This window comes from Phasianus colchicus, chromosome 8 (genome assembly GCF_987193195.1).
Source record: "Phasianus colchicus chromosome 8, bPhaCol1.hap1.1, whole genome shotgun sequence".
Taxonomy (NCBI): domain Eukaryota; kingdom Metazoa; phylum Chordata; class Aves; order Galliformes; family Phasianidae; genus Phasianus; species Phasianus colchicus.
In genome coordinates, this window is record NC_143443.1 from 11,070,129 (window position 1) to 11,087,156 (window position 17,028).

A 17,028-nucleotide genomic window follows, 5' to 3' on the forward strand; every position below is an offset into this window, starting at 1 on the left:
CGATCTGAAGATGTAACTTCCTAACAGAAATCTCTCCCTTCTTGACTGCCGCTGGTAAGCAATGACCGTGTCTTACAGACTCGAAGAGGCTTTATAGAAATTGCTAAAGCTAAACAGGTGGTAGCAGGTGGGCGGGCGGCACTCTGCTTCCATCCCAGTACCTTCCCAGCCTGGGAACCACAGGGGGAAAAAAAAAAAAAAGCAACAGTAAAACCCGAACATTACAGCCTTCATCTGTTGAGAAGTCTTCCAAAGCCATTCTGTCCAGCCCTAACAACTTGCCATCTGGAGCCGTGTCTGTCTGGCCCCACAAGACTCTGAGCAGTTAAGCAAAAGATCCTTTCAATTGATAATCTGTTGCAACTCAGGAAAAAAAAAAAAAAAAACTCTCACTGTGCATTGTAGCATTTGCACTTTAAAAAAGCTGAAAATTCTGGTAGGTAGTATTAGGAGTAAAAAAAAAAAAAAATGAACAGAGGAGAATTAGCTTGGTGATGTGTGGCAGACAATAGTACTGTGCTTCACTATATAATACTGAAGCAAACAGACTCAAATTATCAGGAATCTTGTAGGACTCAAGTAAAGACCACTGAGAAGAGAACAGTATCTCGAGAGAAACTGAAATTATATATTTGCATGTCAGCAATGTTATGAAAATAATTCAGAACAAGTTTAAACAGTTAAAATATAGCTCTGGATTTATCTAATAATTTTTAAAGTATTTGGAGAGGTTGTGATACAGACATGCCAGTACAAATAGTCTGAAAACTGTCCTTTTTAATATGCTTTGCATAATGTATGTATGCATATTTATGTGAATGCAAACATAGAGTGTGCCCTCTTAGGAATATCCCCAAATAGGTAAGGAGAATAAAAGAAGGTGTGGAAAAGATGAATCTGCTTTCTGGCTGTAAGAGCTCGTTTGTGCTACTAAATCTAGTGACAGTTAAGTCACCATTCAGGCACACAAAATATAATCTTGGTTTTACAGTACTTATACTATTAAAAACCATTATCTACATAAATTACAAGGAAAAATCATATGAACATGTTATCTTATACACAAAAGGTTAAAAAAAAAACTGCCACACGATGATTTATTATCTGTATTGATTTCAGACTTAATTAAACTGTTACCAGCATTCATAAATTACTAAGTTTTTTCATTAGAGACTGAATACTGTATATTTATTTAGAACTATTGTTAGACTCAATTGTTTTCATTATGACTCTAAAACTTGAAGGAGTTGTAAACAGCTGATTAATCTCTAGCAGAAGCAATGACAATGAAATGAGGTTGAATAATCCAAAAACAATAGGATGCAATTGAACACTAATGGACTCGAGCACGACAGATGTTGAACGTAGGCTGTTACGCCCAGTTGGTCTGCTCTTAATATTCTGAATCCTAATGGTCTTGAACAGAGATGATGGTTGGGGTAGGGAGTCTCCATTATTCCATTATCAAAATGTACGATGCATCTTCAATATTTAAAGAAGTACAACTTCATCACATTTCATTATAATATTCAACATTCCTATTTGTGTGCGCTGACCTGTTCTCCCGAATATAAAAAAAAGCACTACTGCACATTAATGTGTTCCTTTCTGAAGGACAATTTCTGAATACTTGTGAGTGTGAGAGAGCTGAAAACAGCACATTTCCAAAAACCGCATAACCATATGTCTTTCACAGAAGGATCAGCAATTAGACCTTGCAAGATGCTTCTTTTTCTGAAGACATTTCATGGGCAGCAATAAAAAAAAAAACAACCCACACCTTTAATCTTCATGCAATTGCTACAGCATATTGTAGTCCTGCAACTTAATATGCTCAAATAATTTTAGTTGAATACTTTGTCACTTAAAATGAATCTCAAGGGATTTTTAATGTGTAAGAAAACAATAAAATTAAGACGTTCTGTAAGTTGATAAATATTGTGCATCCTCATGGACATTTACTACTCGGTTCAAATTATTAATCACTCTTTCTATGAAAATAGTGCTGCTAACTTCATTCCTTAAGTATGAAAAGCATTTCTAACTTCATATCCTGCAAGTATGAACTACAAAGACTTCAAATATATCACAATTCAGAAAAACCTAGTTTACTCCACTAATGAATAGTAAGACAGCAGATGACAGTACCACCAATTATCCTCCTTTCTAATTGACTCTCCATCATTATCATTCTTTGAGTAACACATCGATACCATCTCAAGAGAGGAGCTGAGTTTTATGTCTCTTAAAGAACAACTAACTTCACTTTGTGTGAATTACTACGAAATCACAGAATCAGGGCACAAGTCCATCTGGTTGATGAATCTTAGGGCTTATAGGTAAGGTTAAAAATTGTTCCTTGGAAGGTCAAAATGGTTTCTTTCCATGTCTTTTTTTTTTTAGTTTCTGCTTTTCAATAGAGAAAAAATATATATTATTTGATCATACATTGTTTTTGTTTGATGATATGCATAAGAAAAAACATCTATGCTCATCTAAAAAGGCTTTTTTCCACAGAAAAATGAGTATTAGCGTCTTATCCACACAAATAATTATTTACATAGTCCATTAGCCATATGAAAATACACCATCTCAAGCTAGAAAACAAACTGCTTTACCGCTCAGATAATAATAGAAAGGTTATCAGTGACATTTTCCCAAGTCTCCCTCACCTGGCATGATTTTCTCATTTTTCCAATTTGCCCTGAGTATGACTTATGTAATTCTACTCTCTTCTCCCTTTATTTTTCCTTGCTCAGAGATACTCTTCGTGAAATTATTCATCCAACTGTTCACAGAATATTCATGATAGCAGTTTTCAAAAAACTGATCACATACTCAGGCATGATATACTGCTGTTGTGCTAAAAACAAATCTAGATTTCTAGCTCCTATTAGTTTCATCTTTGTTGTATATCAGTGATTTCCCAAAAGTTTCCCTTCTGCTCTTATTTTTTGTATCAGAATATAATTTGAAGCCAGAAGAAACACTGAAATGTTCTGTGCCTATTCACTCACATTTTAATCTTTGAATCTCTTAAGCAGTTACACACTCAGTTCTACTCCATAGCCCCAGCTGCATTATTCCTGACTTCCATTTTAATTCTAAAATGGTGTTTTTGGTCAAAATATTGTGTTTTACTCAGAGAAGAAATAATTTTTAAAAATAAGATGGGTAAGCATGCTTTTTTCATTCATAAAACAAATTTTATTAACTTTAAGTCACCAGTGATATTAGCAAAACAAGAGATACTTCTAGCCCACTGCAAAATAAACTAGGTTTGGGATTTATGACTAGATACAGAAATGCATTAAAAATTTTCTGCTAAACACACAAGATAGTAACTCAGATGATCATCACAGGAACCTTTAAGAGGACCATGATATCTTCCACGTGCATTACTATGAAAAATACAATCAAATCACTCTTGTAGGGTACTAATTTTAAAAGGAAGTGAGAGTAACACTTTGGGTTAAAACTATTTCCAGAATACCATCTCTCCTCTAGTCACACTAAAAGTAACAGAAGTAAGCAATACATCAAAGCAAGAACCTTACCTTTTCCTTCTAGCCAGATAACACTATTTTATTTCTGGTAGGACCCTTCTAAAAGCCACATCAGTTCTTACCCCACAGGAGCTTCAAAGGTAGTTTATACTGAGCAAGCCAAAAGACCTGAGTGCACTGGTCTTGCAGCTTAATTAATAGCAGGTGAGTAACTACCAAAATGTGACCACTTTTAAGGGTGCAGTCTTTCACAGCATTTGCTCTCAAGATAGACTAACAATCTATGGTGCAGGGAATAACATACTTTCCTTCCCTGGTTATTTACACTGTTTTCCCTACCACTCCAATAGGAATACTTCCCTATAGGTCTATCAGCAAAAGAAAAAAAAAAAAAAAAAAAAACTCTCAAGTGAATGCTGGTGTCCTCAAGAGAAAATTAGACACTTATTCTTATTGGAAAGTTTAATAGCAATCTAGAGCAGTAAAATGAGTTTGCAGTAATTTTACCTAGTGCTTCCCGGTGCCATACTGCACACTTCTCAGCATGTTCTTACAACAGTTCATTTTATTCTAACTGCTCTCTGAGGTGATCACTTCCTTTAACAGTTCAACAAGAAAATCTCCCAGCCACATTTAAAGGTCATCGGCCATACTACCCCTCCACTATTGCTCCTTGTCAATTTGTCTGTTTCTCTTTGCCATTCATCCTTTTCAATGCCACACTTTTTAAGTAGCTTTCCCTCAGGTGAGATGTGAGACTTAAAAAGCCCAGCATTCCCACGGATCCTATAGAGCAGCCCTTCAATGTAACTTTGTTTTAAAACATGCTTCTACAACTGGAGGACTAAAACAGACTAAAAATAATCAAACATCAAAAAAGAGAGGGGGCTTGTTTTACCAAGGTATGACAGGAACATGTTTTGCACCTTTAACTATCAAAAATGTTTCTCCCTTATATTACATATAGATGATGATTACTATCATATACATACAGATATACGTGCATACTAAAAAAAAGACAGCTCATGGAAATAAAAAGTTACCACTGAGAATGATGTTGCTACCTTTTGCACTGCTAATGAAAGACTTAAAAAAAAAAAAAAAAAAAAAAAAAAACAACACCTTTAACAAAATTTCACAGATTCTGCAGACATGGTGGCAAGGAATGGATGAACAAAAATTTAACAGGAAAATCAGCTTATGGAGTTTTTCTATAACCAAAAGATGTGGTCAGACAAATGTAATGTAGTTTAGGACATCCCTCTTAGCAGAGGGTGTGATTTGGTATTATTACCTCTTACATGCTAAAACTTCAGGCTTTCACTGAAACAGGTCGTCCTACTCCTTTCCTATTCCTAGGGGCTGACTTTGTCTCAAACACTGGCAGGGTAAACCATCACACAGTCATAAGGCAAGTCAGTTCCCAGGCTGACTGAAACACTACTCCCTTACACTGTAGTAGAGTTCTCCACATTGACCATTTGCTGAACTGATTTAGCCAATAAGTCACATGGCCATTTGTTTCAGTGTGTAGGAAGTGGCAGAACCATGTGGCTACAGGAAAGCAGGGATGGAGCAGAAAATGTAGGCATTATCAGGATATGCCATACTATAGTTACATGACATGAGGTTATATATATCACGGTCTGAGACATTATAATAGATCATGTGTGTTCTTTTATCCTTCTAATGTAAATCAAAGAGGTCAGTTAACACTATCAGGGAAAGCTGCTATTTGTTAGTCAACCTTTTCAAAACAATTCAGCCTCAGGCAGATATCCAGAGACAAAATTTCTGACTAGTTTAGCAAAATTATAAAGAATAGAAGAAAGGAATCTGTTAAAGAGCATGCAAGGATGATCAAGAGAAGAGCACTACTGGTAACCAGAGGTATGGAATGGATATTGCAGGAGGAACAACTAAGTTAGAATGGACTCTTCAGGCTGGAAAAGAGCCAGCAAAGTGGGGATTTGAGAGATGCTGGCAAAACGTAAGAAACAAAGTGCATCAAATGAGGTTAATTAGAATGAGGTTTGAAACAAAAACAAGGTAGGTCTTCACACAGTTAGTAGGAGAGATGTGAATCTCTCTGCGATGTATCTGTGGATACTAATAGTTAACATAAATTAGATGATGGACTAAATAAATTAGAGCCAACTCAGTGAACCAGACAGAGCAGAATACAGTCAGGCTGAAGAGCTGAACAGATCTAACAGCTTGTGACTGTGGAAAATAGGAGGTCTTACCATTCCTTCCTCTCTACCCCCTTCCTCCTTTTTTTCTTTTAAGGCTAAACTCCCCTTCTGCACATTCTGATGCTTATATGACTGGACAGTCACATTAATCCCTCAAGACCAGGAGAAATATTTTTTTTTCAAGGGTTGGTTTTCTGCTAGATTAATAAGTTGAATCAGCTGTCCATGCAGTCAGTTAAGTAGGTCTTGGTGTGTTGGTGGGACCACCTGGCAGATAATGGTAGAAGAATGGGAAAGATCTTCCCTTTATGGCTCTAGTAAAGCTATTAGACATACGCATCTAAATCATGTATAGTGCTCTTGAACACATAATGCGACTGACTGCTATATTACCCTGTAATTCCTACTATTTTCTCTGCTATCTGAACAATAAGAAACACACTGTTATTGCAGAAAATCACTGCTAATTTTTTTTAAAGTTTTAGTTGTACTAACTTTTTCTACTTAAAATAAGAATACCAAGATCATTAACAGGCTAATCCTTAAAACAGATTTTTGATTTGGAATTCAGAACAAAAACTATTAAAAAATCTCAAATTTAAAAACTGAACAGGCAACAATGCTGAGAAACAGTTCAGAATTTCTGAATTTCATCCTGAAATGAAATTATTTCCCTCGAGGTATCTATACCCTTTTTTCTTTTTTTCAGTATATTATATTTACGATATTCCTCATAATCGTACCTAAAACAGTAAGTGCTGTAATTTCCAATTCAAATGTGCCTGTAACCAACCAACTTGCTAATAGTTGTAACAATGGATTTTACTTAGATTTTGTTGCAAGCACTGAGTTCCAGCCTTCACAAGCCCATGGGCAACAATGCTACCTGTATGTAGAAGACAACCTGGTGGCAGGTTCTTAGCAGTTGTTGGACATTAGAGCCCTCCTAAGCTAGTTATTGGAGATTATTTATTGACATGTGAAAAGGCAGTTTTTTTCAATTTTCTTATATTTTTATTTTCTCTTAACACATGGGGATTATCTTGCTGGCAAACAAGAAAAAGCAAAGAAAGACAATGGAGAAAAATAAAGGCAGGAAGATGAGACAGAGGGAGAGATACAGGCAAGCACAGAAAGTGACAATACTAGGTAAAAAAGATTAAAAGTAAGGTAAGGATTCAAGTGAGCTGAGCAACATGAATTTATAGTGGCTCGGATCTAGAGTCTATAGTATCAGGAATTTTCTTATTTTTTCCTTTCTGACTTGTAATCTGAAGAAAAGAATGTAATCCACCTTGGAAACAAAACTGCAGTTATAAATCTGCCAATTTACATTAGGAAGAAGACTCTCAAAATTCTTTGTCTTCAAAACATAATTAAAGCTGCAATTATTGTTGTTTGCCCAAAACAAAATAATGTATAGTTTATGCCATACAGTCTACTGACTGGAATAAAAATATATAAAGTAACAATAAAAAGGGTGATGACACATGATAGTGTAAGCTTTTTCTGTTTTTATTATTATTATTTTTCACTTCAGGAGGAACTACTTTCTTGTGCAAATAGGCATAAAATTTCTACCAATTGCCCTGCTTCTAATCGATTTCTACTTGGCACAGTTTGCCAGATGCTGTTTGGTCTCAGTGTTGCCTTGACCTCCACTGGTGACGCTGGCCCCTTTTTGCTTTGTTGCCCAGCATTTTCCCAGCAGGGAGGTCCCACCCCTCTAATAGTTCAGTTGCAACTTTTGCTGAAGGCTTATAGGTTACCCATATGTTGTAGTGGAGGGGCCAGCATGACAGGAATTAACTCAGAAGTGGCGTCCAGCATTGTCGCAGGAGCTCGCCCAGGGGAGATTATAAATGCCCCAAAACTAATTAAATATTTTGTCTCCTGCTGGTAAACAAAAGCGAATGAGGGCAAAAATATGAAATGCCTGATTTAACATGTATCTTTAAGTAGCTTGACAAGAGCAAGCCTGAAGTCAGTGATGCATGATTTAAAAGCCCCTAATGGGTCAAAGCTGCTAAATAAATGAGACTTTTGTCTATTATTCTTTACTTCGTATATTTGCAAAATGTACTTACAGTTGGTTTTCTGAGCATTTCACAATGGCAGTTCTGAAGGAAGAGCTACACAGTCCAGGCTTTTAGAAATATTCGTAACTTTAGGTTTTGCTCTGAAAAGAATACAAAAAAAATATGACCACTCACAGACATACATACAAGTGGGAAGTGATTGTGTTTACAGTAATGTCCCACAGACTTGAACTGTCAAATGCTGCTTCATAAAAATGACATGCAATAATTCTTCTTATTTAATAACATGTTAAAGAACATGTATTTTTTTAATTAGTAGCCAAGTGACATTTTCAATGAATCAGAACTATTTTAAAAATCAGTTAAACTATTTCAATAATTGTTCAAATATTTTTGATACTTATCATATAGTAAATTGTCTTAAATAATATATAAGGATATAATTTAAAATACACTACTGCAGACAGAACTCCTTTTACTAATAAATAATAACAGTTATCATCTAAATATTCCATGACTATGTTTTAGAATGTTAAGTACTGTCCTTTCAAAAGCCTAGTAGTCAAGATGTTAATTCTAAACAGAATTCCCACATACTAATTTTATATACATGCTTAACCACGCGTTTATATAATCCAACTGCAGTTAATGAGACTAAACAAATAAGCAAAACTAAAAATAACAGTGAGTTTTGGTCATCATCAATTTATAATGCTGTTAGAGTGAACCAGGCAGGGACTGATCTAATGAACGAATATTTTTCTGGGATGCTAAAATCTTTCTGTTTTCCAAAATCATATTTTTACTTACTTTAATTTTTTTTTTTTTAATGATAAAAAGAAAGTTATCTTTATTTGCTGAAAGATGGCAAGAATCACAAACATGGGCAAAAGAAAAGGAAACACAAAAAACAAACTGGTGTACATATATGTGTATTTTTTATATATACAAACATATCTGTTTCATTTTAATAATACTTTACAGTTAGATTTTGACTTTATAATTAAACTATTATGTAAATTAAGTAATGCGCACTCAATTAAAAAAAAAAAAAAGGTTTACACTGTTAACTGTAAGGCTTGATGTTGTAATTAATGCTTTCCAACTTAACAAGGAACTTTTGTAGCTCTATTTTTTGTATCTGCCATAGGCAGATGAGCACACACGCATTCACGCATACAACACATCTGCTCTTTTGTCCAAATGGACAGCAGGACGCCACAGAGGTTTTTCCATCAAAAAGAAATGCAGTCCTGAAAGATTAAGATGTTGTAGTCAGGCACATGGTAACGTGTGATGTTTCAGATTTTCAGATCTCCCAAGTGTCACATTTCCAAACTCTAATGAATTAGATGTGATGGATATACTTTAAAGCCAGTAGTAAAGACAGCTGTGAACAGAGGAACAATGTGGTAACCAATCAGATATAATGCTGGATGGACTTAGAATGCACAAAGGACAATGTTTCCCACTAGGTACAAACTGATACAGAAAAAGGATTGAATATTTAGTATCAAAAAGCTTGTTATTTGTTTACTGTTCTCCTGTGGAACTAGCTGATTTTTTTCATTCCTTACTGTTTTAGAGACACCAAGAATCTCAAACGACAGCATTATATCAGATTTTACCAGCTTTTTCTCTTGAATGATCCAATTCCCAAGTTCAGGAAGTTTCCTCAGCCTTAATTAATATCACAGTGGAAATTTCAAATAAAAAGATTTTTACAACAATATATGCAGTCACTTCTGCTAAATATGAGTGCTTTGAAATGTACAAATAATTGTGTTAATTCAATTGCATATATCACCACCTACTTGTGGACTTTAATTCCTAACACAAAAAATGCAGTAAGGCAGCCACATTTCTACTGCAGCTGGTCTTCTTCAAATGCCATCGAGAATCAAAAAGATAAGTATCACTTTGTTTTTCCTTGTAGCTCAAGAAATGTTTGAAGATGGTAACATCTACAATTTTGTAATCCAGACTGGCTGACAAATGTGCATTTAATAAAAGTACTATCAGTTAGACTAATTAGTCTTTTATAATGCAACACCAGGAAACTGTCCAGGCCAAGTCCTAACACATCAAAATGTCAGGAATGCAAGCTTTAGAGCAATAGCTGCTTAATCTAACAAACCAACAAGAAGTTCCAATGGGCTCAGGACAAAATTGGAAAATCATGAACAGGAAACACAAAATATAACTTATCCAGGAAATGCAAACATTTCCTACACAATTTACCAAGCAATATTAATAGATTCTTCATAAGCTTACATTTTCATACTAAATTCGGATGTCTTTCTACTATACATAAATTACAACATACTGGCTTCAATACCTACATTTCCCTGTGAAATATCACCTTCTGTGAAATGCATCGAGGCCATCACTTAGATAGTGGTCTTTTATCTACTATCTATGAAATGCAGAAAAGACTCAAAATTACCAAAAATCCAAGACAGCAATCCAACAAACCTGAAACTATGAAGAATTCAGGCAAATTGCACACAGCTTAAGTTCTCCTGCTATCTCTACCTTCTTCTATAGGGAAAGAACACACCTTCTTTAAGCCATTAAGTGCAAATAAGTCATTCAGAAAATATTTAAAAAAAAAAAAAAAACTGTAAAATTTGAAGTGTTCATTGAAAAAGAAACAAAGCCAAATATTTTGCTGGTATCACTGAAACCCAAAACACACCACTATGTTATTCATTGTCTTCCTCTGAGATTTGCACAAAATAGGAATGTGGAAGACTGCACAGGGAACACAAGCATGTATCCTTTTTGCTTTCCAGAAAGGATTTAATGAATTCTACAAAGGTAAATGGATGTAAAGATAACACTAGACTCAATAAATTGTACAAGGCTTCTAGGTAAGTGCACACTGGGTAACACATATGAGAAAGTTCATCTCAGTTAAGAAAAGATTGGCATAATCAGTCTCAGGCTTCAATAAGAGAAGTAAGATGCCTGAAAAGAGAGTAAAAGGGAAAACAAACAGACAGAATCTAGGACCTCTCTTTTTCTTGGCTGGCATGGTATGAATTCATACTGTACTATTTTAGTGATCAATGTTTTATCAATGTTTTATTCCTTTTTGTCTATTTCATAATCCTGGGGCACAGAGCAATTTAACGCATACTCCCAGTTATCAGAATTATAACTTTTAAAGTGCAGCTCCCAGTAATTCTTCCTGGACCTGTCTGATTTCACTGTCTTTCAGTCAGTGTTGGTGCTTGAGGAGACAACTTATCCTTTATCCTAAAAAGTCCTTTGTTAAGAACTTCTAAAATTGAAAAAAAAAAAAAGTAGCAATTAGTTGGTATTCTGACTGGGACAAATGCAAAGGTGTCTTCTAGTACCCTGGGATATGGCGTGCGCTACTTTGGAAAGAATCAATCAGTCAGAGATTGATGAAGGGGTGCTGAGGTCAGGTTTGCAAACACAGAACCATCTGCAGAGTCTCCTGGGTTGGTACCTGCAGCAGAGTAATTTACAGGAGCAGGTGTTTCCTTTTAATCTTTTTTTTTTTTTTTCTGCTGAATTTGAACTTTATTGAGAAAATGCCTGCAGTTGGTTATTAATAGCAGACTACATCTATTGATGCTATTAACTGCTAAGGTTTCTGAAAGTTGCAGTTAGCATACTACTTAAAAACATCGGTAAGAATGGAGACTGTGATATTAAATGCCTGCATCAATCAAATGTGTTTTCAGAAAGTTACTACACACAAATCTATTAAAGTCCAAAGAGCTGTTTTTAAGACAATGATTTTTGTTCAGAAAGGAGACATAGAAATTATCATAATTATCATTTATTTCAGTTTATGGCTATAAACTGAATATATAAAATAAATATATTTATGACGGAAAACTTTCTGAAACAGAATAAAAATTCAAGAATGCCTAGTGGAATTTCCCACCTGAATTGAGCTTGGCTGGATGGGCACTCAAGTAACACACCTTTGGTTTGGATCCAAAATGTGTAAGCAATAGGTCAGTAGAGAACACCTGGATTCAAATTCATGTTTCTGGATTCCTTCTACCTCAGAGTTCAGTTCCAGCTCTGCTCAGCCTGTACTCCCCAAACATCCAAACTGTCAGAGCATCACTAACTTCAGTTAGTGACAGACATAGGTAATATGCCTAAGACTTAAAACTGTACTCACATGGTAATCTCTAAACAGAGATATACATCCTTTTCCACCTCACAAAACTCACTTAATTTATCCCCTACAAGTTCCTTCTTCTGCTCAGTTACTGAAATGTTTGAAATTGTATTGTCTCTACTTAATGAATTTTATCCATACTACAGTTTTTAACAGAAGAAAAATAATGTATGGGAAAGTGGTTCCTTGGTTTGAGAGTATCACAAAAAAAAATCACTTGGAAACACTGGGAAAGTGCATAAAATTTATCCACATGTGACTGAGAACACTGTAACCAGGCGATGTTCTATCTCGCCAACGAATAAGGGAAAAACAACAATCAAATTTAATTTCTCTCTACAGAAACCAATGAATTTAGAAACATTTAGAATTCAGAGTTATAGTGCTCTGCTTTAGATGCTAAGTCTAAACATCAAAGGCTACAACTGACCTCCAGTCAATTTTTCTCCCATGTTCCTACTATTGAGGATGATGATACACCACATCCACATTCTTTTGAAGCTTTACAGGTAGAGTTTGCAGCAACTTTTAGGAAATGAAGGAAATAAAGGAAAATGAAGAAGGAGTAAGGAAAGAAGGAAATTAAAGAAAGAAGGACAGTGACTCAGCAATGAAAGTAAATTCTTTGTTCTGTCCTTTTGTATAAGATTGGTAATGATTTTAAGACAGATCTATCCCTCTGCAAACACAAATTAATAAAAAGTTCCTGAAGTCAGAATCAAACTGCTTAATTTGGGTATTTCTCAGTTAATAATTGAACTAATTTAATTTTCATTTGATACATCATCGCCCTCAATTTTCTTCTGTTTTCCATTTCTTCTCCTGGGAAGGTTCCCTCTGTTTCTGGCATGTTTCCTTGTCACTCTAATGAGTACTGAGACAAAGAAATCTTTCATTTCCCAGAAATAGCCATCTCATCTGTTGCTAATTTCCCTTCCTATTCCTTGTGAACACATGGCTCCTGTCTACAGCCTCTTGTGCACACATTTGTGAAATGTTCTATTTCAACTTCTGGCAAAATTTTCCAATTTCAGAAAAAGCTTGTTAATATATGCAGTCAATTTTCACCTGGATAACACGGAAGAAATGCAAAGGATTTTCATTAATCCTTAAAAAAAAACTGTTAAAAGGCTTATTATATATAAAACTGGCTTTCTGTTTTTCTTTCTTCCCTTTTATCTGTACTTTCATTTCTATAGCAGCAGATTAATGGTTTCTATTGTTTGATTGATTATTTTCTTATTCTGCTTCCTTCCTCTAAGTCATGTACATTTTCCTATCTCCTACATGAGCTGGGCTTCTGAAGCACATAAATGCAGTAAAGTGAGCAAGTGTGCTGAAATTTTCATGTCTTGACTCTTGGATCCAGCCAGGTCTTTATTCAAAACATGGAGTGCCTTGTAATGTAATGATCCTACGTCAGAAATTTGCACAGTAAACACTTGAGTTTTACATGATCATTTAAATCATACTACATAGTCAGTCCAACAAAAATGTTTCTTAAACTAAATTGTATTTAGTTAATGTGAAAGACCTAACAACTTGCATAAAAAAGAAGGAAGTCCACAGTGACGGCATCTCCATGAAATTCTTGCAGACAAACCTCGTAGAGTTACAATGATCTACAGTTCGCGCTGCTTAAGCTGAAGATGACTTTTCTTCATAGAAACCCATCTTTAAGTAATGTCTCCTTTCTGCTTTTTTCCATATTGAATTTGGCTCCTAGTAATTAACTTTATTTACACACTGTGTTCCTCCTTTTGATGTAAAACTCATGTAACTTTAAGTCTCATTACTCATTTCAGGTGCAATGAACATTACATTTGGCACCACAGTAAGTTAGCAACTATCAAGTAGCATCCAGAACCTTGTTCAAAGTTAAGTCAGTAAAGTTTCATTAACGATACACTACTAGCAAAACTACTGGGTAAAAGCTTTGAATGAAAATGTGAAACAAGACCACACAAATTCTAACTAATTTTGTTTGAAGTTCACACAATATACTGTTTCCATTAGGAAAGCCAGACAAAATTTGTTCCAACAACCAATTTTGTTTACCGTTGACTGAAAATGTGCAATGTGCTAAAATAAGTCTTAGTGAGTAATTAGGATCACCAGGTCAACTGTACAATATTTCATTACAATAAAGTTGCTACTTAGAAAATCAATGCTCTTTTTCTTGCCACTCTCAGCAGCCTTGCTTGCTTTGCATATGGCTGCATGTTTAATTAGCGATCCTTCTGTAAGTGTCTGCAATTAGCACAATGATGATTAATAAAATAACTCCTTTAAAGCTCAATTTAGGCAGCAGAACTGCACAATAAGGTATAATTAATTCATCATTAATTAATCATGGCTGATTAACTAATCTGTTGATTAAAAACACATTACTGCATAGTATCCCACCTGAGCTCTGGTGATTTTTCTATCCAGAACTGAAAGAGACTAAGTAGTAGTAAACCATTAAAAAAAAATGCATTAAGCAGCAAGTTTATTCATTTAGTCAGGAAATTTAGATAGCAGAGATATATAAAATTTCCCAGCCTTTGTTCATTATTAGCATCCCCTGGGAAAAAAAAAAAAAAGAAAGTAAGAAAGAAAAAAAGTACTATTTGTTAAATGTCAACAGATGAACAATAATTGCTTTTTTAGATCATTTATATTCTTAAAGAGGTGGATTGTTGTTTTTTTGAAAGCATCTCAGACAATGGACTAGACTCACACTTTTATAAACCAGACTAAAGGAGCAAATGCAGCAAAACAAGCTTGCAGGAAGGCTCAAGCAGGTCTAAGGCACTAAATGGAAAGTGGTGATTTGCTTTATGAGAAGACAAGGTCAAGGTGACTGCAAAATATGCCACTGCAACACTGCTGTTGAGCTGTCTCCATTGCAGTGCCTTGCCTACAATGATTCCATGTTTATAAATTGTACATATGGTCCCTGAACTTCAGCAAGCCTGAATACAGGAAAACATGCATTTCAATTTGTTGACTTGCTTGCCACCTAGTTCTCAAGCTTTGTGGTGCATTTAAATCTCATATTCAGTAAGTTCTGTGCAGTCACAATAACAAGGAGCTTATATTTTAATTAAATCCTAGGATTTTCACACTGTTATTTGCACCAGATACTTGGGCTTCAGTGAGTTAAAACTTGTGTTGAAATTCAAAATAGCTGGAACTGCAACAATTTGTCACAAGTAACTTCCTCAGCATTTATAAAGGACTGTATATAAGATTCAGTTGTTCCCACACTGTGACAATGCCTTTGAATTCAAACCACATTATTTTCAGGCACTGGAATGGGCTGCCCAGGGAGGTGGTGGAGTCACCGACCCTGGAGGTGTTCAAGGAACGTTTGGAGTTTGTGTTGAGGGACAATGTTTAGTGAACACTATTGGTGATAGGTGGATGGTTGGACTGGATGATCTTGAAGGTCTTTTCCAACCTTGGTGTTTCTGTGATTTTTTTCAGCAATGCCCAGCAACAGGACAAGGGGCAATGAGCACAAACTGGAACACGGGAAGCTCCATCTGAACATGACAAAGATCTTTGTTACTGTGAGGATGACAGAGCACTGGAACAGGCTGCCCAGAGAGGTTGTGGAGTCTCCTTCTGTGGAGATAATCAAAACCCACATGGATGCTTTCCTGTGCAACACACTGTAGGGAATCTGCTTCAGCAGGGGATTGGACTCTATTAAGGAATTAATTCAAAGTTTATGAAAAAGGTGATCTGAAAGGGAAAACAGAACTTCAGTTGGAGTACCTCAGTTACTTTGGGTATTCCTAATGAACCCAGAGAAAGATAAGAACAGCAAAGGAAAAAGTGACATCTGAAGCGGCATGCTCAATGAAGAACATTAGAGAACAAACTTTTAATTTAGGAATAAATCTTCGGTTCTTCAAAAGCAAGTGACATTACAGTAACCAATAACATTTTCTCTTTTAAAAATTTTTAACAGTCTTCAGGGTATCACCATGTCAATCTCTTAAATTTGTTATAAATGTGAAGTGTTAAATAAGCAGAAGAACTGTAAGTCGCAGCAATTACATTTACCCATGAGAAGTACCATTCATAAAAAAGAGCTCTATTTCTAAACCTTTTGTATTTTCTTCATGTTTTAATTCAAGTAAATTAATGAACATAAGAATCATTTCAATATGTGGCAGAGAAAGGAAGCTGACTATAGTCAGTTTGATTGTTTTATCACATAAAGAAGTTTATAAATCAATCCAGAAGGTCAAGTGGCTTTTAATGGGAAAAAGAGAAAAAAAGAATTATTTAAGAGCAGAAAAATAAGAGGGATGTCCTTGGACAATTTCTGAGATCAATTTACAGGTGAAATCCTGAGATGAAAGTGAAGGAAACGATGCCAGGGATCTTCAAGATTAAAAGTGAACGTTTTCAAGCAATTTTTAAAAATGGACAATAAGTAATCAAAGATTTTAGGGAACAGTGGTAGTGCACTGCCCAAAACTAAGATATAATCAACACAATATGAGTAATGTAAAGGTGTGATACACGATACTGTTAGTGTCAGTTTCTTCATAAAGTCAAGTTTCCTTTCAATACAATAGCAAACTGCCCCGCAACTTCAACTCTTCCATTATCATGAAGTGAAATCTTCAACTCTCCTCCACGTCGAGAACATTGAAAAGCTAAATGGAAACAAGAATAACACGAATCCAGAATTAAAACTTTAGTGTTACAAATCAATTTTTATAAAATGTGTGAAAATTCAGGCTAACGTGGCCTCTGTATCTCAAACTAGAATTTGACATAGGAGTCTGAAAAAAGTGGTATGTAATAGCAAGTAATGAAGGATGGTGGTTTACTCTGTTGTAATGAACTAAGTCTTCTTTGTACATCTAGAAATGTCTTAATGTGCCCATTCATGAGATAGACCATTTCCCTAGCCAAGAAGGAAGAATATTATTATCTGCATAAGAAGAAAGAGCTTCACAGTTAATGAACTAGAACTAGACACTAGGTTCAAAGAACTCGTTTAGTTAATGAGTAAGTAAAACTAAAGTAACCAGTCTGCAAAGAAATATAGATGCTGTTTCAGCTGTCACAAACTGAAATGAAAGTCTTACACAGACAGGAACAAATTTATATAA

The 17,028-nt window shown here is 35.1% G+C and overlaps 1 protein-coding gene across 5 annotated transcripts in view; it reads right to left on the reverse strand.

Annotated features, from left to right (window-relative positions):
* The window catches only part of PBLD (phenazine biosynthesis like protein domain containing), a 72,700-nt gene that overhangs the window by 41,808 nt on the left and 13,864 nt on the right, over window positions 1–17,028 (reverse strand). For 3 of the 5 annotated variants that reach the window (XR_016468721.1, XM_090144883.1, XM_090144885.1), the window contains exon 9: window positions 7,789–7,880. Coding sequence is in view for 4 of the 5 variants with exons in the window: in XM_090144883.1 (XP_090001009.1) it covers window positions 7,834–7,880 (47 nt within the window). In the remaining variant the exon portion in view is untranslated. Of the gene's footprint in view, window positions 1–33; window positions 171–7,788; window positions 7,881–14,514; window positions 16,567–17,028 lie in introns of those variants that run through there. The other 2 variants (XM_090144884.1, XM_031602869.2) reach the window with 2 other exon arrangements.